We start from the raw sequence: 17,612 nt of genomic DNA, 5'->3' as shown, positions 1-17,612 counted from the left end.
TACTTATGAGACAGGCGCACGCTTGGCACTACTTTGTTGATGCACGTGCGGTTACTGCGCACACAATTCACAAACACAGAAAATAATTTTTTTTTTGGTTTGGACTGGAGTGTACTTTCGGGGGTTACAGCACCCTTAACGGTCAAGCCAGCTGGCCCTTTACTTATGACACAGGCGCACGCTTGGCACTACTTTGTTGATGCACGTGCGGCTACTGCGCACACAATTCACAAACACAGAAAATAATTTTTTTTTTGGTTTGGACTGGAGTGTACTTTCGGGGGTTACAGCACCCTTAACGGTCAAGCCAGCCGGCCCTTTACTTATGACACAGGCGCACGCTTGGCACTACTTTGTTGATGCACGTGCGGCTACTGCGCACACAATTCACAAACACAGAAAATAATTTTTTTTTGGTTTGGACTGGAGTGTACTTTCGGGGGTTACAGCACCCTTTAACGGTCAAGCCAGCCGGCCCTTTACTTATGACACAGGCGCACGCTTGGCACTACTTTGTTGATGCACGTGCGGCTACTGCGCACACAATTCACAAACACAGAAAATATATTATTTTTTTAGCACTTGGGGGGAGCTCCCCATATGGACAGAGCACCCCCTGGACAACACTACAGCACCTCTTTAGGACTGGGACACTGCACAGGACTTTGGAGTGGACACAGCCCCTATGGAGAACTGACTGCACAACACAGTCCAGCCAGCCCCTATGGACTTTGAAGTAGTGGACACAGCCCCTATTAACAACAGCAGCACAGCACAACACAGCCAGCCCCTATGGACTTTGAAGTAGTGGACAACAGCAGCACTACACTACACTACACTACACAGCCCTAACTCCCACCCTCCCTCTTCACTGTCCACAGCCGAGTGAGAAAATGGCGCCGACGTGGGTACCTTATATAGGATCCAAAACCCGCGAGACTCGGAAGGCGGGATGATGACGTTTTGCCTCGATTTCAGATCCGAGTCAGGAGGGAAAAGTCGAGCCTGATTCGGATCGGACTCGGATCGGGGGGGCTCGGGGGGGTTCGGATTTCAGAAATCCGAACCCGCTCACCCCTAATATATACACATATAATATATATATATATATAAAACTTTTCTGACACTGCAGATAGATATTAGATATAGATGTTATAATTATAAATGGGCATGCTGTAGCAGATGTTCACTTACTGTCACTCGCAATCAGGAATGGCATGCCAGCAAATGCTCCTGTTCGCTGCTGGTCCTGGATGGCTGCGGGTGCTGGTCCTGGCCGGCTGCGGGTGCTGGTCCTGGATGGCTGCGGGGCTGGCTGCAAACAGGCTTGAGGCGGAGCTGTCAGTGATGAATGACGGCTCCGCAAAGGCTTATGGTAGGAGCTGCTGCAGCTGGGCATGCGCAGCAGCTCCCCCGTCAGCCATTTTCATTCAAACTCTAGTGCCTGTAACGCTGCCCGATCGGAGCTCTCCGATCGTGACAGCCAGGCTGGAGCAGATGAGTGTAGGGCAGCCCCTTGTATGAGAGGGATTTTATTACTAGCGGCGGGGGTGGGTGCGGGAGTATGGCGGCGGGGGTGGGTGCGGGAGTATGGCGGCGGGGGGTGCGGGCATCAGTGTGCAACTTTTGGTGTCACCCCCTTGGAGGGTGACACCCGTTGCGGCCCGCACCCCCCGCACCCCCTTAGTGACGCCACTGACAAGGAGCTACATCAGAGTAGTTATGTAGTTATGTGATATCAATGATCATACTGTCATTAGTCAATATTTTGACATCATGATATTGACAGGAGATTGCCAACACTGTTTTCATGTCATTTAAACATTGTAACGGTGTTGGCATTATAGCTTTTAACTTGACTGTAAAGCGTCATATTTAAAGTTATAATATCCACACCTTAACAATGCTTTAAATAACAATACAATAGTGTCGGAAATCCTCCGTCAATAACAAGCTTTTCAACATAATCACTGTAGACAGAATGGCCATCAACATACTAACTACTTCCTGGATGGCTTCTTAACATTAACCCAGTACTTTCACAAAAGGACTTCATTGGTCCTCAGTTACAGTGGGGGTTCTTAATGGGCACTCTCCAGTGATTGAAGTTTGGTGAAAGCATGTTTAACTGGGAATCTGGCCAGTCAGGGGTCCATCTTTGATTCTGAATTGCCACCACTGCTAAGTGGCATGTATATATTGTGATAAAGAGGGAAGAAACCAGGCGCTGCCTTGCTGGGTTGGTGGGTGAAATTTACCCGAACCATAACATTGAATAATTTGCACTTGCAGAACAGTTATGCAAAGTGCAAATATGTAAAGTCTATACTGTGTCCTTGAAGAGACATACGTATTTACAGTGTGAATATTTGCAAACAAAAACTATGTTTTTAGATATTTATGAAATGACGGTTACATTTATGTACGGAAATCACACTTAAATGTGTTCCTTATATTTATATATGTATTGGTCCCATTCACTGCAGCATGACTAGGTTAAATATTGAAAAAGAATAAAACAAACTAGACCCAGATATGGATTAGGAGAAGTGGAGGCCCGTGTGCTGTTCCCCTGTGGCACACCTCTCTTGCTGGTACATTTGCCAAGTAGACCCTAGCACTATGCATGCACAGATCCCTGGGTACATGCAACCGTGCCATTTTACCTGTGATTGCTCTCTTGCATATGCACAACATTTTTCAGGAAAATGGCACCCATGCCATTTTCCCAGTGATATCTGTGGCGCAGATGGACAGTTAAGTATAATTTATGAGTGCCTTAATAATGGTGGATATTATTCGACCGCCAGTATGGTATGCTGATCTACTACTGATTGAAGTGATTGTAAAGAAACCCCTATATACTTATTACTTTCGGGTTGCATGTGAGTTGGGTATGCAATCCCCTTTATAAGCAGCAGGGTGATGATCTCAATGTTCCACCAACTAAGGCGGTGTAAAGAAACCTTTATGTGCACATGTGGTGTTCTCTCATTGTGAGTAGGGGTACGCATATATATGTGTTACAGCAAGTCCTTACTCAGCACATATGGAATTTCTTTTTTTCTACTAAAATATTACTACACATTGGACTTTCTTTTTTATGTTATTTCTTCCGTATAAACTTTCACTGGAACGGAGTAATTGGTTTCCTACATAACAGAAGGACAAGAAAAAGAACTTCCTCCATTTAACAAGGAAATTTTTTTCAATTATTTATAGTGTGTGTTGGATTGTACAATCCGTTGTTTGGACAACATAGCGCCATTCTTGTAGGGATTGTCTCAAGTGTTTATTCGTTGTGGCTGTAGCTGTTCATTCTAAATAGGCTTCCCTGTGCTCTACATCCGATGAAGGCTATTGCTTGCAATAGCTGGCAATAGCCTTCACTGGGGGGGGGGGGTGGGGGACTTTGATAAACATCCCATTTCTGCAAGATTTAGGGCATTATACCTTTGATAAATCACCCCCTAAAACATAGACATGGACTTTGATTTGGTGATTTTTCCAAGTAACTACTTCTGCCAGTGTATGTGGTGTGATTCAAAAGCAGTTACATAGGCCAAAATGTTTACATATTCATAATTAATATTGGTTTAGGTGGACATTCAAATAAGCACTAGAACAAATGACGATACATTTGCAAGAATTAAGGAGAATTAACAATTTGTTTAACCAAATTTTTGCCATCATGAGTGATCTGGAAAATGCATAATATAGATTGTTTCTGTGATTACAATGAGGGGGCAATAAGAATCAGAGTGAGCAGGAGCGCATAGCATGGGCTCATTTGTGTAATGCTGTTAGTTGTTCTATGGCTCTGAGATGTTTCTCTGGCAGCAGGAATGACATGTGTTGTATTTATACTGGGAGAGGAAAGAGTTGTACTGGGGCTATCAGTTGTAGGAGGAAGTGTTGTACTGGGGCTATCAGTGGTAGGAGGAAGTGTTGTATTGGGGCTTTTAGTTGTAGGAGGAACTGTAGTCTTCAGATTCCCATTGCAAAGACTTCCTGAGCAGTATACGGCAGGAAGCGAGATTTTGTAACACTCTGTAACAATTTCAATAGACCCATTGGTGGATTGAGAACATTGTTTTGCAAACAAATCAATAGAGAAGTCACCTGAAAAAGACAGAGAGGATAGAAAGAAAATTAGATACACTATGAGCGGACAAGGTGTATGCACTGGACTAATAGTGTACTTGATTTAACCATTAACCATCCATTATCATTAAAGTACAACAAATAAGAGAAGTATACCATTCATTACCTACAGTATAGCAGCCTGTCAGGAATGTAAGAACAGAGGTCCTGATTCTGAATTGTATCTACAGCCATCAAGTAATGACAGCCTGATTGATACCATATGCTTATGTGAGTTTCACGTCTATGCTGATTATCCGTCTGTCTTCAAACAGCCCACTGTTATTCCACCCGCAGCTGCAGCCGTCATTATTAGAATCAGGACTGGGTGCAGAAGATCTATCAGCAACAGACGTCTCATCTCTTTTCTGCTCACGGAAGGTGTATTAGTATAATAGGAGTTATAGCTGGGATTATAGAAGTGACTGGTATAATAGTACATGGTATAATGGTTACAGGTGCACTGAGGTGTATTAGTATAATTGGAGTTATAGCTGGGATTATAGAAGTGACTGGTATAATAGTACATGGTATAATGGCTGGCTACAGGTCACTGAGGTGTATTAGTTTACTGGGAGTCCTCAACAGTGAAGAGAGCAGCATGTTAGTGGGATATGCCTCTCCCTACCCCATATTGGAGGAGGTTTCCCTGGCTGTCACTGACCAGAGCAGGCTCCTCCTGCAGGAAACCTGGCCATTTGGGCAGTGCAGGAAGCGGGCCAGGTGAGTGCTCTCCGGCAGGCCCAGGAAAGTCTTGGGCAACCAGCATGGATCTCTCCTCCTTATGGTGAGCCGCGGGGCAGGCTGGGAGAGGAAGTGAGGGCAGTCACAGTGGTTCAGCCAATGTCTGGGGAAGGACGCACGGCTGGGCCCTTCCATTCTACGGTGCTCTGGGCAATGGCCCTTTCAGCTTGTGAAATGAGCCTCCCCTGGTCATCTACATGAACAACATACCCGGCTTTAGAATGATGACCAGACAGTTGCTGGTACCAGGTCTTATACTGTAATATCAGACTAATATCAGACGCTAGCAATTACCTAGTCAGAATTTTAAAGACATGAACTCAGCAGATCTAATGGCTTATCTGTATATGTGATCTATGGACTTTATTTATGAAGCAGCAGGTTGGAGCTGAAAATTTAAAGCGGCACTAACGTTGAGTGTATAGCACACATGCCGCAACTTTACAAAAGCCGCCACAAATATAGCAACTCGACTCTTTGAAGGTTTAATATCATACAAAGGTTCAACTGAAATTTTTTTTTTTAAATAAATCAATAATAAAAATAATAAAAATAATAATTAATAAATATTTTTCTGAATGTCCTTCCAACATATGGTTTCACAAATATATCTAATAGATGTTCGCCCTAATAAATATGAGTCTGACTCTTACTGATAAACTCCCCTTGTAGCTATTATACATAATATGTGTTGCTAGAGTGTGCCATAACTATGTTATTCAGCTTTGTGTTGCATTGTTGGTAATATGCTAATATTTTACCAGGCATATGAAACATGTTAGCAAAAGCAGCAATGTAGACAAGTATTACTTCTACATATTCGTTTATCTCCATTTATGTCCAAATATTAAAATAGGATGTAGTTGGAATCCCGGTGCTGGTATACCGACAGGGGTGACAATGCCGGCACAAGCATCCGGGTGCCTGCGATCCCGGTGGGTAAAAGGTTTAGGGGGAAGGTTAGGTCTAGGATTAGGGGCTAGGCACTAGGGGGAGGGTTAGGATTAGGGTGCTGCAGGGTGAGAGGGTTAGGGTTAGGCTGCGGGAATGGTGAGTTAGGGTTAGGAGGCAGGATAGGGGTTAGTGTAGGCAGGGGAGCCGAGAGGGGTGGGGCGGGTACAGATAACCCGGGCCCTACAGCAGTCTCCTATGCCTGTGAAGGGAGCGATCACACTGATTGCGCTCCCCCTGGCTTATGAGCAGGGATGAGGGGGCTCAGAGAGCGCCTCCCCTCCCCAGTGCGCAGCACCGCCTCCCATGATTAAGCCACACCCCTGTTACCCGGGCCCGCCACGGCTCTTGGCGGGCCTGAGTGTAGGAGTACCTACCTACAGGCGTCTGTATTCCGACCCTCAGAATTCCCATTAAAATACATCAATTAAAATATACTGTATATATATAGATATATATATACAGTATATATACACAGTATATATATATTTATATATATATATATATATATATATAAATATATATATATATATATATTAACTTACATTTTCAAGTTAAAGTTCATTTCACTGAAAGTTGCATAGGCAGGTAGAAAAGTGTAACTTACCTATAGTCAGACGGCCTTTTGCTTCATAACAACTTTTAGAGCCAACTGGGCATTTCACAGCCTCCGCTACTTCGTCAGAGCATTTTGTCTCATTGGTGCTGATGCAAGAGTAGCACATCCGGTTGTTTCCTGAGCTGTCCAGTCCTGGAGGGTATATCAGATGGTCATGTTAATCACTGCTGCCTTGTACAGTACTTATCTGTAACTCAGTGGGGCTGATTCTAAACTGGGAGTAAAGCTAACAAAAAGAAAGTCACTTGGCACCTGGACAAACCATGCTTCAGTGCAAGGGATGCAAACGTATTTATTATTCTTGCATGCAGGGTAAAAACTGGCAGCTGTTGCATGTACAGTAGCCCACAAATGCTGGACAGCTGTATTTTTACACAGTAATTTCTTTTTTAGCTAGAACATTCCCAGCTCAAATCTAAATCTCTCCCTTATGTGCTGTGCAGCATAGTTGCGCTATTTCTGTTTTGCTCCCAATTCAATATCAGCCTCATTGTCCTATTTTTTTTATAAGTACACAAATAGTAGAAGTAATAATAAAAATATAATAATAATAATAATAATAATAATAATAATCTATATAATCTATATAATAATAGCAGAAGGATGACATTTATGGTCTTGGCCTATAGATTTGCAGAAAATTATTGGTGGTGTAATTGGTTGCTTCATTTCAGAGTTATTTGGTAAAATGTTCGCTCGCTATTTACAGTGCACCACCATTGTGATCCTGGAAGATGTGACAAATGGTGAACTCTCCCTGTGCACCTGATAGATGACCTGGAATATGTGACCTGCTGGGTAGTCTACAACCTGGGACCGTTGTTTACAGCCACATATATCTGTGCGTCACTTCTTGAGATTATTAACAGCTATTTTTCAGACTGCTGTCAAAATGGAAAGTTTTCAAGGAATTGAAAACATCAATGATATTAAAAGCAAAACACAGTATATTTTGCTTGTAATATCTTTTCATTTTAAATTTCATTCTTAAATATGCCAAGAAGAGTGAGATTACAAAAAGAAGCTCACTGTACATTTACTCTCATGTGCTTGTTTATTTTGCCTCTAAGCTCTGCATTTTATGAATCTTTTGAACAGATAGAATCAATTGTGACTCCCCCCCAAAAAACTGGGACACCTTCATGTGTGTAGCATGTCCAACTTACTTAAATTTGTTCATATCTTGTCCATTAAACAAAATCTTGTTTTACCATTTTAAATGATCCATCAGACAGCATATTTGTAGAGATCCAACTTAACATACCCTGACCCCAGTATAGAAATTAGGAACAATTCTAGTTACTTTTATCCAAGGGGTATATTTACTAGGTTGATTTTGGTAAATGTTGTCTTTTTGGTGTATTTATATGTGATATTAAGGCAATTTTTAAATTTAGGGATTTACTAAAGGCAAAATCAACTATAAAATAGACTATAAAACCGAATCCTGACTTAAATCTGCCATCAACTAAACATCAGTATTTTCACAGGATCCCCTCGTTTACTAACAGTCAGTTTGGAAATTGACTACAAATTGACTACAAGACTGACAGATAAATCCCCAAATAAATCGTATAATAAAAAGCAAGTGATTTTAGCTTCTAAACACTATTCTATTGGTAGGAATTCAATTATGATGCCTATAAAAGGGTGTGGTTCACTGTGGCTGTATAAATCATGGCAATACTAGGCTATTGGATGATGTCCACTTTCCTGTGGTATGCAAATTACCATTTCACTGGATAGTCCCAAGAGGTAGAATTAGATGAACCACAGCAGCTTCTTTAGGTACCCCAGAGCCTATGCAGGCCTACTGTAGGTTCTTCCATGGTTGGTTAAACCTCAATTCATTGTCTGCTGGTGAGGTCATACAAATGTTCCACCTCACATGGTCCAACCTAATGATGCTGTATGACCTCATCAGACATTGCATGGTCATGTGTTGTATCAGGCCTGTACAATCTGCTGTGCGTATTTAATTGTTTTTGCCAATGGCTCTGTTTAGTGTCTGGGAGAGTGCTAAGAATTTCTCAGATTACTTTTAGCTGCCAAGTGACCCAAGTTATGGCTGCACAGATCCCCTCTGCAACACCAACATCTGCTTTCCCAGCCAGACAGTCACCATGTCTTGGGTAACTATCTATAGTCTCTCAAGTATGCCTAATGTCCTGGGAGCTATAGATTGCACACACATATCTTGTGTCCAATCTAGCACACTATGCAGTACCACTTTCCTGTCTGGTGTGTCACTCTCTGCTCTGCTGCTTCTAGCATGTTCAGCTGATGCAACAAGCTCCTGAGATACAGACAAGAGTGTTCTAGAAGCACCAGTTCAGAGATCAACACCCCAGACAGGAGTTGCACAAGTTGCTACATGTGAAGGGTATTTGAATGAACACTACATATGGCTGAGACCACCCAGGAATACTGCTCACCTATACATCAACTGTCAACACACATATTCTAAGAATGTGCAGGTGGTCTGTGATGCAAAACAAAAAATAATGAGTGTTGTAATTGTTTCTGTCATTATGCCTACATTCTCAGCAATTCATCTCTGTCAGCTAAATTTGATGCAGATCAAATGCCAGAGTGATGGTTTCTGGGTAAGTCACCTGGATATGTTAACTAATCAGCTACCTGAACTTGTTAATATATGTGATTTTTTTTTCAACAGGCAATTTAGGCTATGGCTGTTGCTCCTGGCTTCTGACTCCATTGACCCATCTGCAGACTCCTGCTGAGGATAACAAGGTACAAATAGCCAATCAATCGGTGATAGAATGCACATTTTGTATATTAAAATATAGGTTCAGGTGTATTGAGAAATTGGGTGTCAGATTAGTGTTAAATTTATTTCAAATTATTTCTTCAGTAAGTATATTGTTAAACTGTTTGATTTTAAGCACCTATATGAAATCACCACTCCTCCATCCTCTCTCACCACAAAACTCCCATTTAATTTGCTTGCGTGTGTGCCAGCCTTTCTATAATGAGTGTTTGTGGCTTACAGTGTATGTGGTATGTTTTGCACAATAGGAGTACATTAGGAAGTGTTTGTTGATTTTCAGGTAATTTTGCAGGTGATTTTTCACATTCCAAATAGACAATTTTTACACTCTTGAAAGTCGACCCACATCGCATTCGAGTTAATTGAATGTTAGTAAATTAGAGATTTCGCTAGTGATTTATACAGTCGATTTTGAGTCGTTTAAAATTGACATAAAAATCGACTCAAAAATAATAAATATACACTGAAATGTGTTTCGGACTGGTTCACTTTTATAGAAACATTAATGCAGATCTTGTTTCAGTATTACAACCAGTATTGGTCTTTCCAGGACTCTCTTATTTTACCCCAAATCTTTCATTGACAATTTTTATTTTTATTCTCCCATGATTGAAACTCCTGAGACCCCCAAATCAGCACAACAAAAATTAAGTAGAGTCCCCATACACTGATGTAACAAGGTATGATGGCCTTCATAGAAAGCACCTGCTCGGGTTCCCTCCTGCCATTTCTGTTTATACAATACTATGGAACATTTACATACCATCTACCCCTCTAAACATCCCTTCCATTGTATTAAATAGATTGGGAGAATTAAGTACAATGATAAGTATTCCCAAACAGCACCATTGCACAGGTAAAATCACATAAGGGAGATATAGCAAGACTTGGCGAGAGATAAAATGGAGAAGTTGCCCATAGCAATTAATTTGCCATGGGCAATATGGTTGTTGTTTTGGCAAGGCTGCGTAAGAAGCTGAATCTTACTCAGCCTGGCCAGCTCCTGGCTGCTTGTGAGACCAGGATATCTGCATCCTACTTTGCAGACCCTGGCCTCAGCACTCATCCCCCCATCATTCCAGTAAAGCATCCTGGCACTGCTGCCTCCCCATGTCCAAATGGCTGCAGCCTGTTAATCAGATTGCAGGTCGGAGGGCACTGCAACTGGTATCGCAGAACTCGTTCTGTAAATAGGCAGAATGGGTCCTATGCATACGCAGTTCACCCTCCATTGGGTTAGTACATAAACCATTGGTTTTACATACTAAACTGAATCAGACCCATAGTCACTATTTTCAATTATATTATTTTAAAAAATTCTTCATTCCTATCGCTGACCTGCATCTCTATGCCAAGGACCTTCCACATAAAAGGCACAATGTACAGTAAATATATTTTTTCCTTATGCAATAAAAAGTTGTCTCAATGTAGTAGTAGAGCAATTGAATGTGGACCTAAACTCCAGTAAAACAATTCTTGTTGTAAAACATCATCTAAAATGATCTATATCAATAAGAATTGTAAACTGACCCACGTCAACTTTATAATGTATACATTTGATGAATGGAAACTGCCACAATGATTTATCTCAATTTAGGTGGTCATCCAGGTTTTTGGAAAGCCCACAAAGGCCCAGACCAAAGGCAGCTGGGTTAAAGATTCACCACTCATATCATTCAACAATGAAGGCAAAAAATTGAACTCATTTTGACCATAATCCTATGCAAAAATCTACCCATGCCTCTATTAAATGCACCATGTCCACGGTTTATAATGACACTTTGCTGAGCTCTGTCCATTTAGACTATGACGATGGAATGCAGTAGTGGTTGAAACTATAGATATCTAAGGCACTGGTTGTGGTGGGGGGGGCATTTGTATACAGTATATAAACATGGGGGCAAATAATATAGATATGGCCTTGAAAGTTACTCTGTTGGGCAAACTGTACCTAGTGCAAATCAATTTTTCTAATAATAAGAATATTTAACTACTATTTGGAATAGTGTTCTGCAAACAGGTTATTCATTAATTTAAACCAGAGACTTGGGACTTCACAGAAATATTGCAGCATTCAGTACACAATTGTAGTATTTTTGTTGTTGCTCTTGTTTTTGCTAACCTGGTGTTTGAGTTGGTAGTCTGATGAAGTCCAAGATTTTATCATTGCAGTTTGATGAGCTGCATTCAGATTTCTGGCCTCTAATTTGGAATCCATGGACATCAGAACTAGCGATAACAGTTGACGGAACACCTTTTCCACAACCCTTCTGTATCCTGGTCTCTGTCCGGGTGCCTGGAGGGGAACATATATAAGATGCAATGAAATTTGATTTTGGGATTATTCTTGACCATTGTATTAAAGTTACCATCATGTACTAGTGTGGGACTAGTTTTATGGCTACAAAATTAATCATATATTATTCTCTTTTGTGGATTATTTATTAATATAAATTAATCTAATGCTGGGTACACACTAGACGATATTTTGAATGATTTGTCGTTTTCTGTTGGATCAAAACAACAAATCGTTCAAATAGTCCAGTGTGTACGCGCTATGCACGCTCCTGTGGTGTCATCCGTGGCATCTGCCGAACATGCTGCTCAATCTGAGGATGTGACTGATGACCCCATGCGTTTGGATGCAGCGTGGGAACAATATATTGTGTGGTTGTTCACCAGATTGCGGTGTGTTCGGACTGCATGATATGTCATTTGTCACATCTTCCATCGACCTGGTACATAAGTCATCTAGTGTGTACCCAACTTAAGAAGTAAAATTCCTAACTTTCCATCACTTTGAATGAGAAATTTGAAAGTGACTGTTAGGCCACACAGAGGGGGTCTCATTCAGACCCGGTCACAAGCGCCGATGCGCTCGCAACCGGGTCGATGGTTAGCCCTGCGCACGCGCAGCGGCCGCACTGTGCGTGCGCAATCCCCGAGGTGAGAGAGAAACTCTCTTGCTCCGGAGCTCTCTACAAAAGGGGTGGCTGTCGATGTTGATCAACAGCTCGCCCCGTTATGTAGGCGGGGCGGGGGGGTGGTTTCACAAATGGAGGCGTTCCTTAAGGAACTCCTAACGTTTTGTGGGTGGCCGGACTGACATCATCAGTGATGTCAGTGGGGAGCTTCCTGCTCGATCAGAGCAGGAAGCTCCCTGGGGCTTGCGGTTGCCAAGACCCAACCTTAGGGTCTGGTCGCAAGCCCCGATGGTCGCGATGGTGATCACCATCGTGACCATCAACCTGGTCGGTCACTAAGCTGTGGGTGGTAGCCCACAGCATAGCTAGCGACCAGGAGGCCGCTCTAAAAAATAGGAAGCGGCCGCCCTCATTCAGAGAGAGCGATCACTTCTTGCAACCGCCTCTGAATGAGGGCCTGGGTCCTTACACAGTATGCTGGATTTATTGATATCAACAGGGTAACAGCAGTAACACAGCAGTATCAGCGGTAAGCACATACTTGCCAACTATTTTTTTCTCCTCCCTGGGAAAGTCCAGGGAGCTGGGTGGCAATGGGGGGCCGGACATGACGGTCCGCATCATAAAGCCATGCCCCATCGCAGTAAATTGCCTTGATTTACGCAGCATTAAATAGGGGGCAAAGCCAAATGATGCAATTCTTGCAGAATTGCGTCAGTAAGCCCCAACCCCTACACAGGGACCTGCAATCGCCGCAGAAATTCTACCCATTCTGCCCAATTCTCTAGGAAGTGAGCAGGAATGCGGGAGAAATGCCTACTCTACCAGGGGTGCGGGTGGTTGCCCAAAAAATTAGGAGCTTCCCGCGACTTCCTGTAGAGTAGGAATGTATGGATAAGCAGAATAGCGGTATTACAGGGGTTAACAGCGGGTTTTTGATGTCTAACCTCCGGGGCTAAGTACTGTGCATCCGCACTGACTGCACTTCTGAACCTGAAGCCGGCTGCTTCCTGCCTCTGGCAGGAGAGCGTGACCGGCAAACGGAAAGAAGAGAAGCATGTTTACTGCTACAGAGAGACGATCAGCATAGCACCGCTCAGCAAGACACCGGAGGGATTTGGCATGGTAAGGCAGGGAAAGCTTTAAGCTGTCTGTACCCCACATTTACCCGGGTTCTGTTCCAGACCACCAAACCCCATCAAAAGAGCTTAATATTACAAGTTGGCTTGATATGGAACATTGGCCCTCATTCTGACCCGAACGCAAGTGGCCGTTCGTACGTTCGGCGTACGTACAGACATATGTTAATTCAAGCACTCGCTCATAATTTCGAACGCATCTAAACATCCTCCCCAAACTCTACCAACCCCTCCTCTAACTAACGAGCGTGCCAAATAGCGAGCGTACATCCTCAATGTGGCTTGCAGGAAACACACGCACAAGTACAAACCGGAAGTGGGACTGTCAGATTCCGATTACCTGCTCCTTTATTCTGCCTACCTCCCTCAATCGTATCATGCCAATCAATATATCAATTATCTTAATTGCTCTTTTTTTTTTTTGGCAATGCAATAAACTTTACTCTTGTCCGTGTTTGTGTTTACCCGCAGAATACGTATGGCTTAAACATTCGCTGTTATTTGTCAAAATACATGTTTGAGACAATTAAACATTTGTTTTATTTGTTTTTAACCACGCATATTTTACTGGGTTCATTTCTTTATTTAAATTTGCTTACGCATGTCACTGCATCAAGCCTATCATAAATCGCAAAAGATTTGTGGCCCTGTCGAACACATGACTCATACACTAACCAATAGAATTGGTCCTGTTAATTACCCAAATACATTAGCCAATCAAATTTATTTTCGGGTCTTTATTAAAATTGATTTTTACAAAATACACCATTGCCATCATGAGAGCCTCGGCATTCACCAGGCGCGAGCTGATGGTGTTAACCGAGGTCATGGACAGGCGGATCACCAGCCAGCCTCCCCCCATCACCAATAGGGAAAAGCGTTCCGCATATGCGGAGGTACGTGGCCGCCTGCGTTCCTTCGGCTCACGCCGCCAGATCGGCCAGCTGGAGCGCAGGTGGTCCGACCTGCAACGCCGGACGCCCCGCTTGCTGGCATGCTTTCGCATGCAGATCGCGGAAAGTAAGTTTTTGTGACTGTGGTTTTCATGTTTTTCTTTGTGGCCATATCTGCATGGCCATGTTTTCATGTATGTCCTATTTATTCTTTGTAATCATATCTGCATGGCCATGTTTTCATGTATGTCCTATTTATTCTTTGTACTCATATCTGCATGGCCATGTTTTCATGTATGTCCTATTTATTCTTTGTACTCATATCTGCATGGCCATGTTTTCCTGTATGTCCTATTTATTCTTTGTACTCATATCTGCATGGGCATGTTTTCATGTATGTCCTATTTATTCTTTTTACTCATATCTGCATGGCCATGTTTACATATTTGTGTTGTCATAAATTAGCGTTTAACTAGGTCAGGGTTGAAAATAACCACAATTTGTTTCCCATCTTTTAGGGGCAGAGCGAAGACTACGGCGTCATCGCCGTCAAAGACGGCGCTCTCAGCCCCTCTCCCCAACCCCCAGCCAAACCTCCACACCCCAAAATTCCATTAGTTCCCCCTCCTCCCCAGCCTGCACAGACCCTGTGGAAGATGTGTCGGGGCTCCTTCCCCTCCATCCCAATTCCCCCTCCCCTCCAACCACCCCTCTCGTAACTACCACCTACCCTGAATCCCAAATCACCCCTCCAAACTCGTTGGGGAATGTTGGCACCTCCGAGGAGGACGAGGGAGTTGCTTCTGTCCCGGGCGCGATTTTGAACGGTATGTTTGTTTGTTTTTTTACTTTTTTTATAAAAGTGTTTGTATGTAATCCTGTGTCTGTGCCTTTTTTTGGGGGGTTTGTCATAATTTGGTGTTGATTTCTGTTTGTCTTTACCTTTTACTGCTGATTTCCCCATACACATATCACACCTGTCAGAATCTGATGTTTTTTGTTGCAAATTTTAGGGTGTCCATTTCTGGGGCCTTGGTTTTTTTGGGGTAAATCTGCTTTTGGTCACAATATTGTCATTTTTGGATAGCTTTGTTTGGCTTGTTTTTTAATGTGGTTTCATTAATTATGTATTAAGCCCCACACTTTTCTAACCCACACAGGAACAGAGGCGTTTGGCGGACTTAGCCGGATGCGTAGAAAGGATGCGGGGCTACGTCATCGGGCTGCTGGTGGTCCTTGACCATATGTCTGTCATCCTGCGTCCCTAATTTATTTTTGTTATTAAAAAATAGTTGTATTAATTAAAATTTTGTACTTAACGTTCTGTCTCATTCCTTGTCTCCAAATCTTAGATTGTTTACACTGACATAAGTAGACTGTTCCAGCAAGTAATGGCAATTAATGTCACTAAGATTGTGTGTTTTATTTTTTAGGAAAACAGGCACATGAAACACCTAACAGTAACAATCTGCTTGGCCTTTTTTTGTGTTTGACAATTTATATTATTACTACATTTTACATGTTCCAATTTGGGGGGCAACCTGCTTAGGCCAAGATTACAAAGACTACTGATTGTACAGGATTCCTTTTGGTGTTGGTTTTGACCCAGAAAGCATCTTTAAATTTAGATCAAATTGCGTCATTACAGGATTAACCCTTAATAAATTTTAACGTGGGTGAACCTGGTTACACTTGCTTGTAATGGGCAATAAAATGACCAAAATGACACTCTCAAAAAATGTATTCACAACATAACTAAAATAACAAAGTGTTGACTCACAAACAATACACACAGTGAAAACCAAAAATACAACCCATAAAACACCATATGAAAAAAGAAATGAAAAATCAAGAACTGGTTGATGAAGGAGCATGCCAACATGATTCCACAAATGTGGCGTTGCAATATGGGTTCCAGAATATATATCCAATGTGACCCCATGAAGGTTTTTTTTGGGTAGCAGGAAGTAGTCATCGTTTGAGTCCCAAAGATTATGAAATCAAACAGAAGATGGGAAACAAAAAACAAATTAATTAGATGTTCTCTAAAAATTCTTACCACATTGTGTCTAAACACTTTTGTGTTGCCAATAATTACCTAAAATATCTGGCCACCACATCGCATATGGCCCCCCCACATACTGACCTCGGACCAACCTTGGGGGGGCCATCCTCTGGCTGCATTGGGACACCACTCCTTATGGCGATGTTGTGAAATATCCCACACAGGACCACAATTTTCGAAACCATATCCGGCAAATACATGAGCTCGCCACCAGAGCGGTGGAGGCATCTGAATCGGCCTTTTAAAAGGCCGATACAGCGCTCCACCACTTGCCTGGTGGCTGTAAGTGCGGAATTAAAATTACTTTGTGGCCCTGGTGTGGGAGCCAAATAAGGAGTGAGCAGCCAGGGTGCGCAAGGGTAGCCACTGTCTCCTGTGAAAAAAAAATGACAACATCAGGATCACTGTGTATCAAGCTAAACATTGTTATGTACTAAAGGTCTCCACTTACCCAGAAGCCACGCATCACCAGCTTGTAGGTTGTTTAATTTGTGCCATATCCCTAATTGCCGGATGACGAATGAGTCATGTGCACTTCCGGGTAATTTTGCATTCAGGGACAGGATCTGGGGGGAGGCATCACATACCACCATTACATTCAGGGAGTGATAGTGTTTACGGTTGCGAAATATGGCCTCCAGACGTGCGGTAGGCTGAAGTGGTATGTGAGTACCATCCACAACCCCTATGATGTGTGGGAAGCCAGCTATTTGGTAAAAATTGGCCTTGGCCACACTAAGGGCACCCATATCCAAAGGCATTTTAATAAAATGATGGAGGTGCTTGAAAAGGGCCTCCATCACTGCCCTCAGGATCCGGGAAAAGGAGGATTGTGAGATTCCCGCCACTATTCCCACCGTTGTTTGAAATGATCCTGAGGCACAGAAATGTAACACCGCCATAAATTGCGTAAGTGGTGGTATTGCTGTAGGACTGTCAATTTGCCGCTCAAGATCACTCTCTATTAATGAGAGAGTGTCTATGATGATTTTGGGCGGAAGACGGTAGCGTCTTAACACCTCATCATCGGGCATTCCAAAAAGGGTGACACATGTTCGATATATCTGGGGCCTTGCACGCCTACGATGCCTACGCCTGGGACAAGATTGAGGTTGGTCGGCTTCCGGGAGCATGGCCACAACAATCCGACCAAGATCAACCTGAAATGGCAAGATTTGAATGTAAGGCTTTTTTGGGCAAAAATATTTGAAAAATTACTTAGCTTGATGATACAATCCAATGATGCTTACATGCCGGGGTATTGTCATGATTGTCCAAACCTATAAATAATAACAAATAAACAATGCAACAATTTAGGGTGGGCATTTAGGAATCTAAATTGG

At 42.7% G+C, this 17,612-nt stretch overlaps 1 protein-coding gene across 1 annotated transcript in view; it reads right to left on the bottom strand.

The window, feature by feature from the left end:
• Positions 1 to 3,733: 3,733 nt before the first annotated feature.
• The window catches only part of LOC148526773 (ly6/PLAUR domain-containing protein 5-like), a 31,136-nt gene continuing 17,257 nt past the window's right edge, over positions 3,734 to 17,612 (bottom strand). The window contains exons 3-5 of the mRNA XM_088469861.1: positions 11,371 to 11,544; positions 6,446 to 6,589; positions 3,734 to 4,122 (exon numbers count right to left, since the gene is read on the bottom strand). Of these exons, the coding sequence (XP_088325987.1) occupies positions 3,734 to 4,122; positions 6,446 to 6,589; positions 11,371 to 11,544 (707 nt within the window). The remainder of the gene's footprint in view (positions 4,123 to 6,445; positions 6,590 to 11,370; positions 11,545 to 17,612) is intronic.

The sequence above is a fragment of the Taudactylus pleione genome, unplaced genomic scaffold (assembly GCF_031769625.1).
Source record: "Taudactylus pleione unplaced genomic scaffold, aTauple2 ptg000094l, whole genome shotgun sequence".
NCBI classification, from domain to species: domain Eukaryota; kingdom Metazoa; phylum Chordata; class Amphibia; order Anura; family Myobatrachidae; genus Taudactylus; species Taudactylus pleione.
The sequence above is the reverse complement of the archived record's forward strand: the minus strand, read 5'-3'. Positions and strand labels throughout refer to the sequence as shown.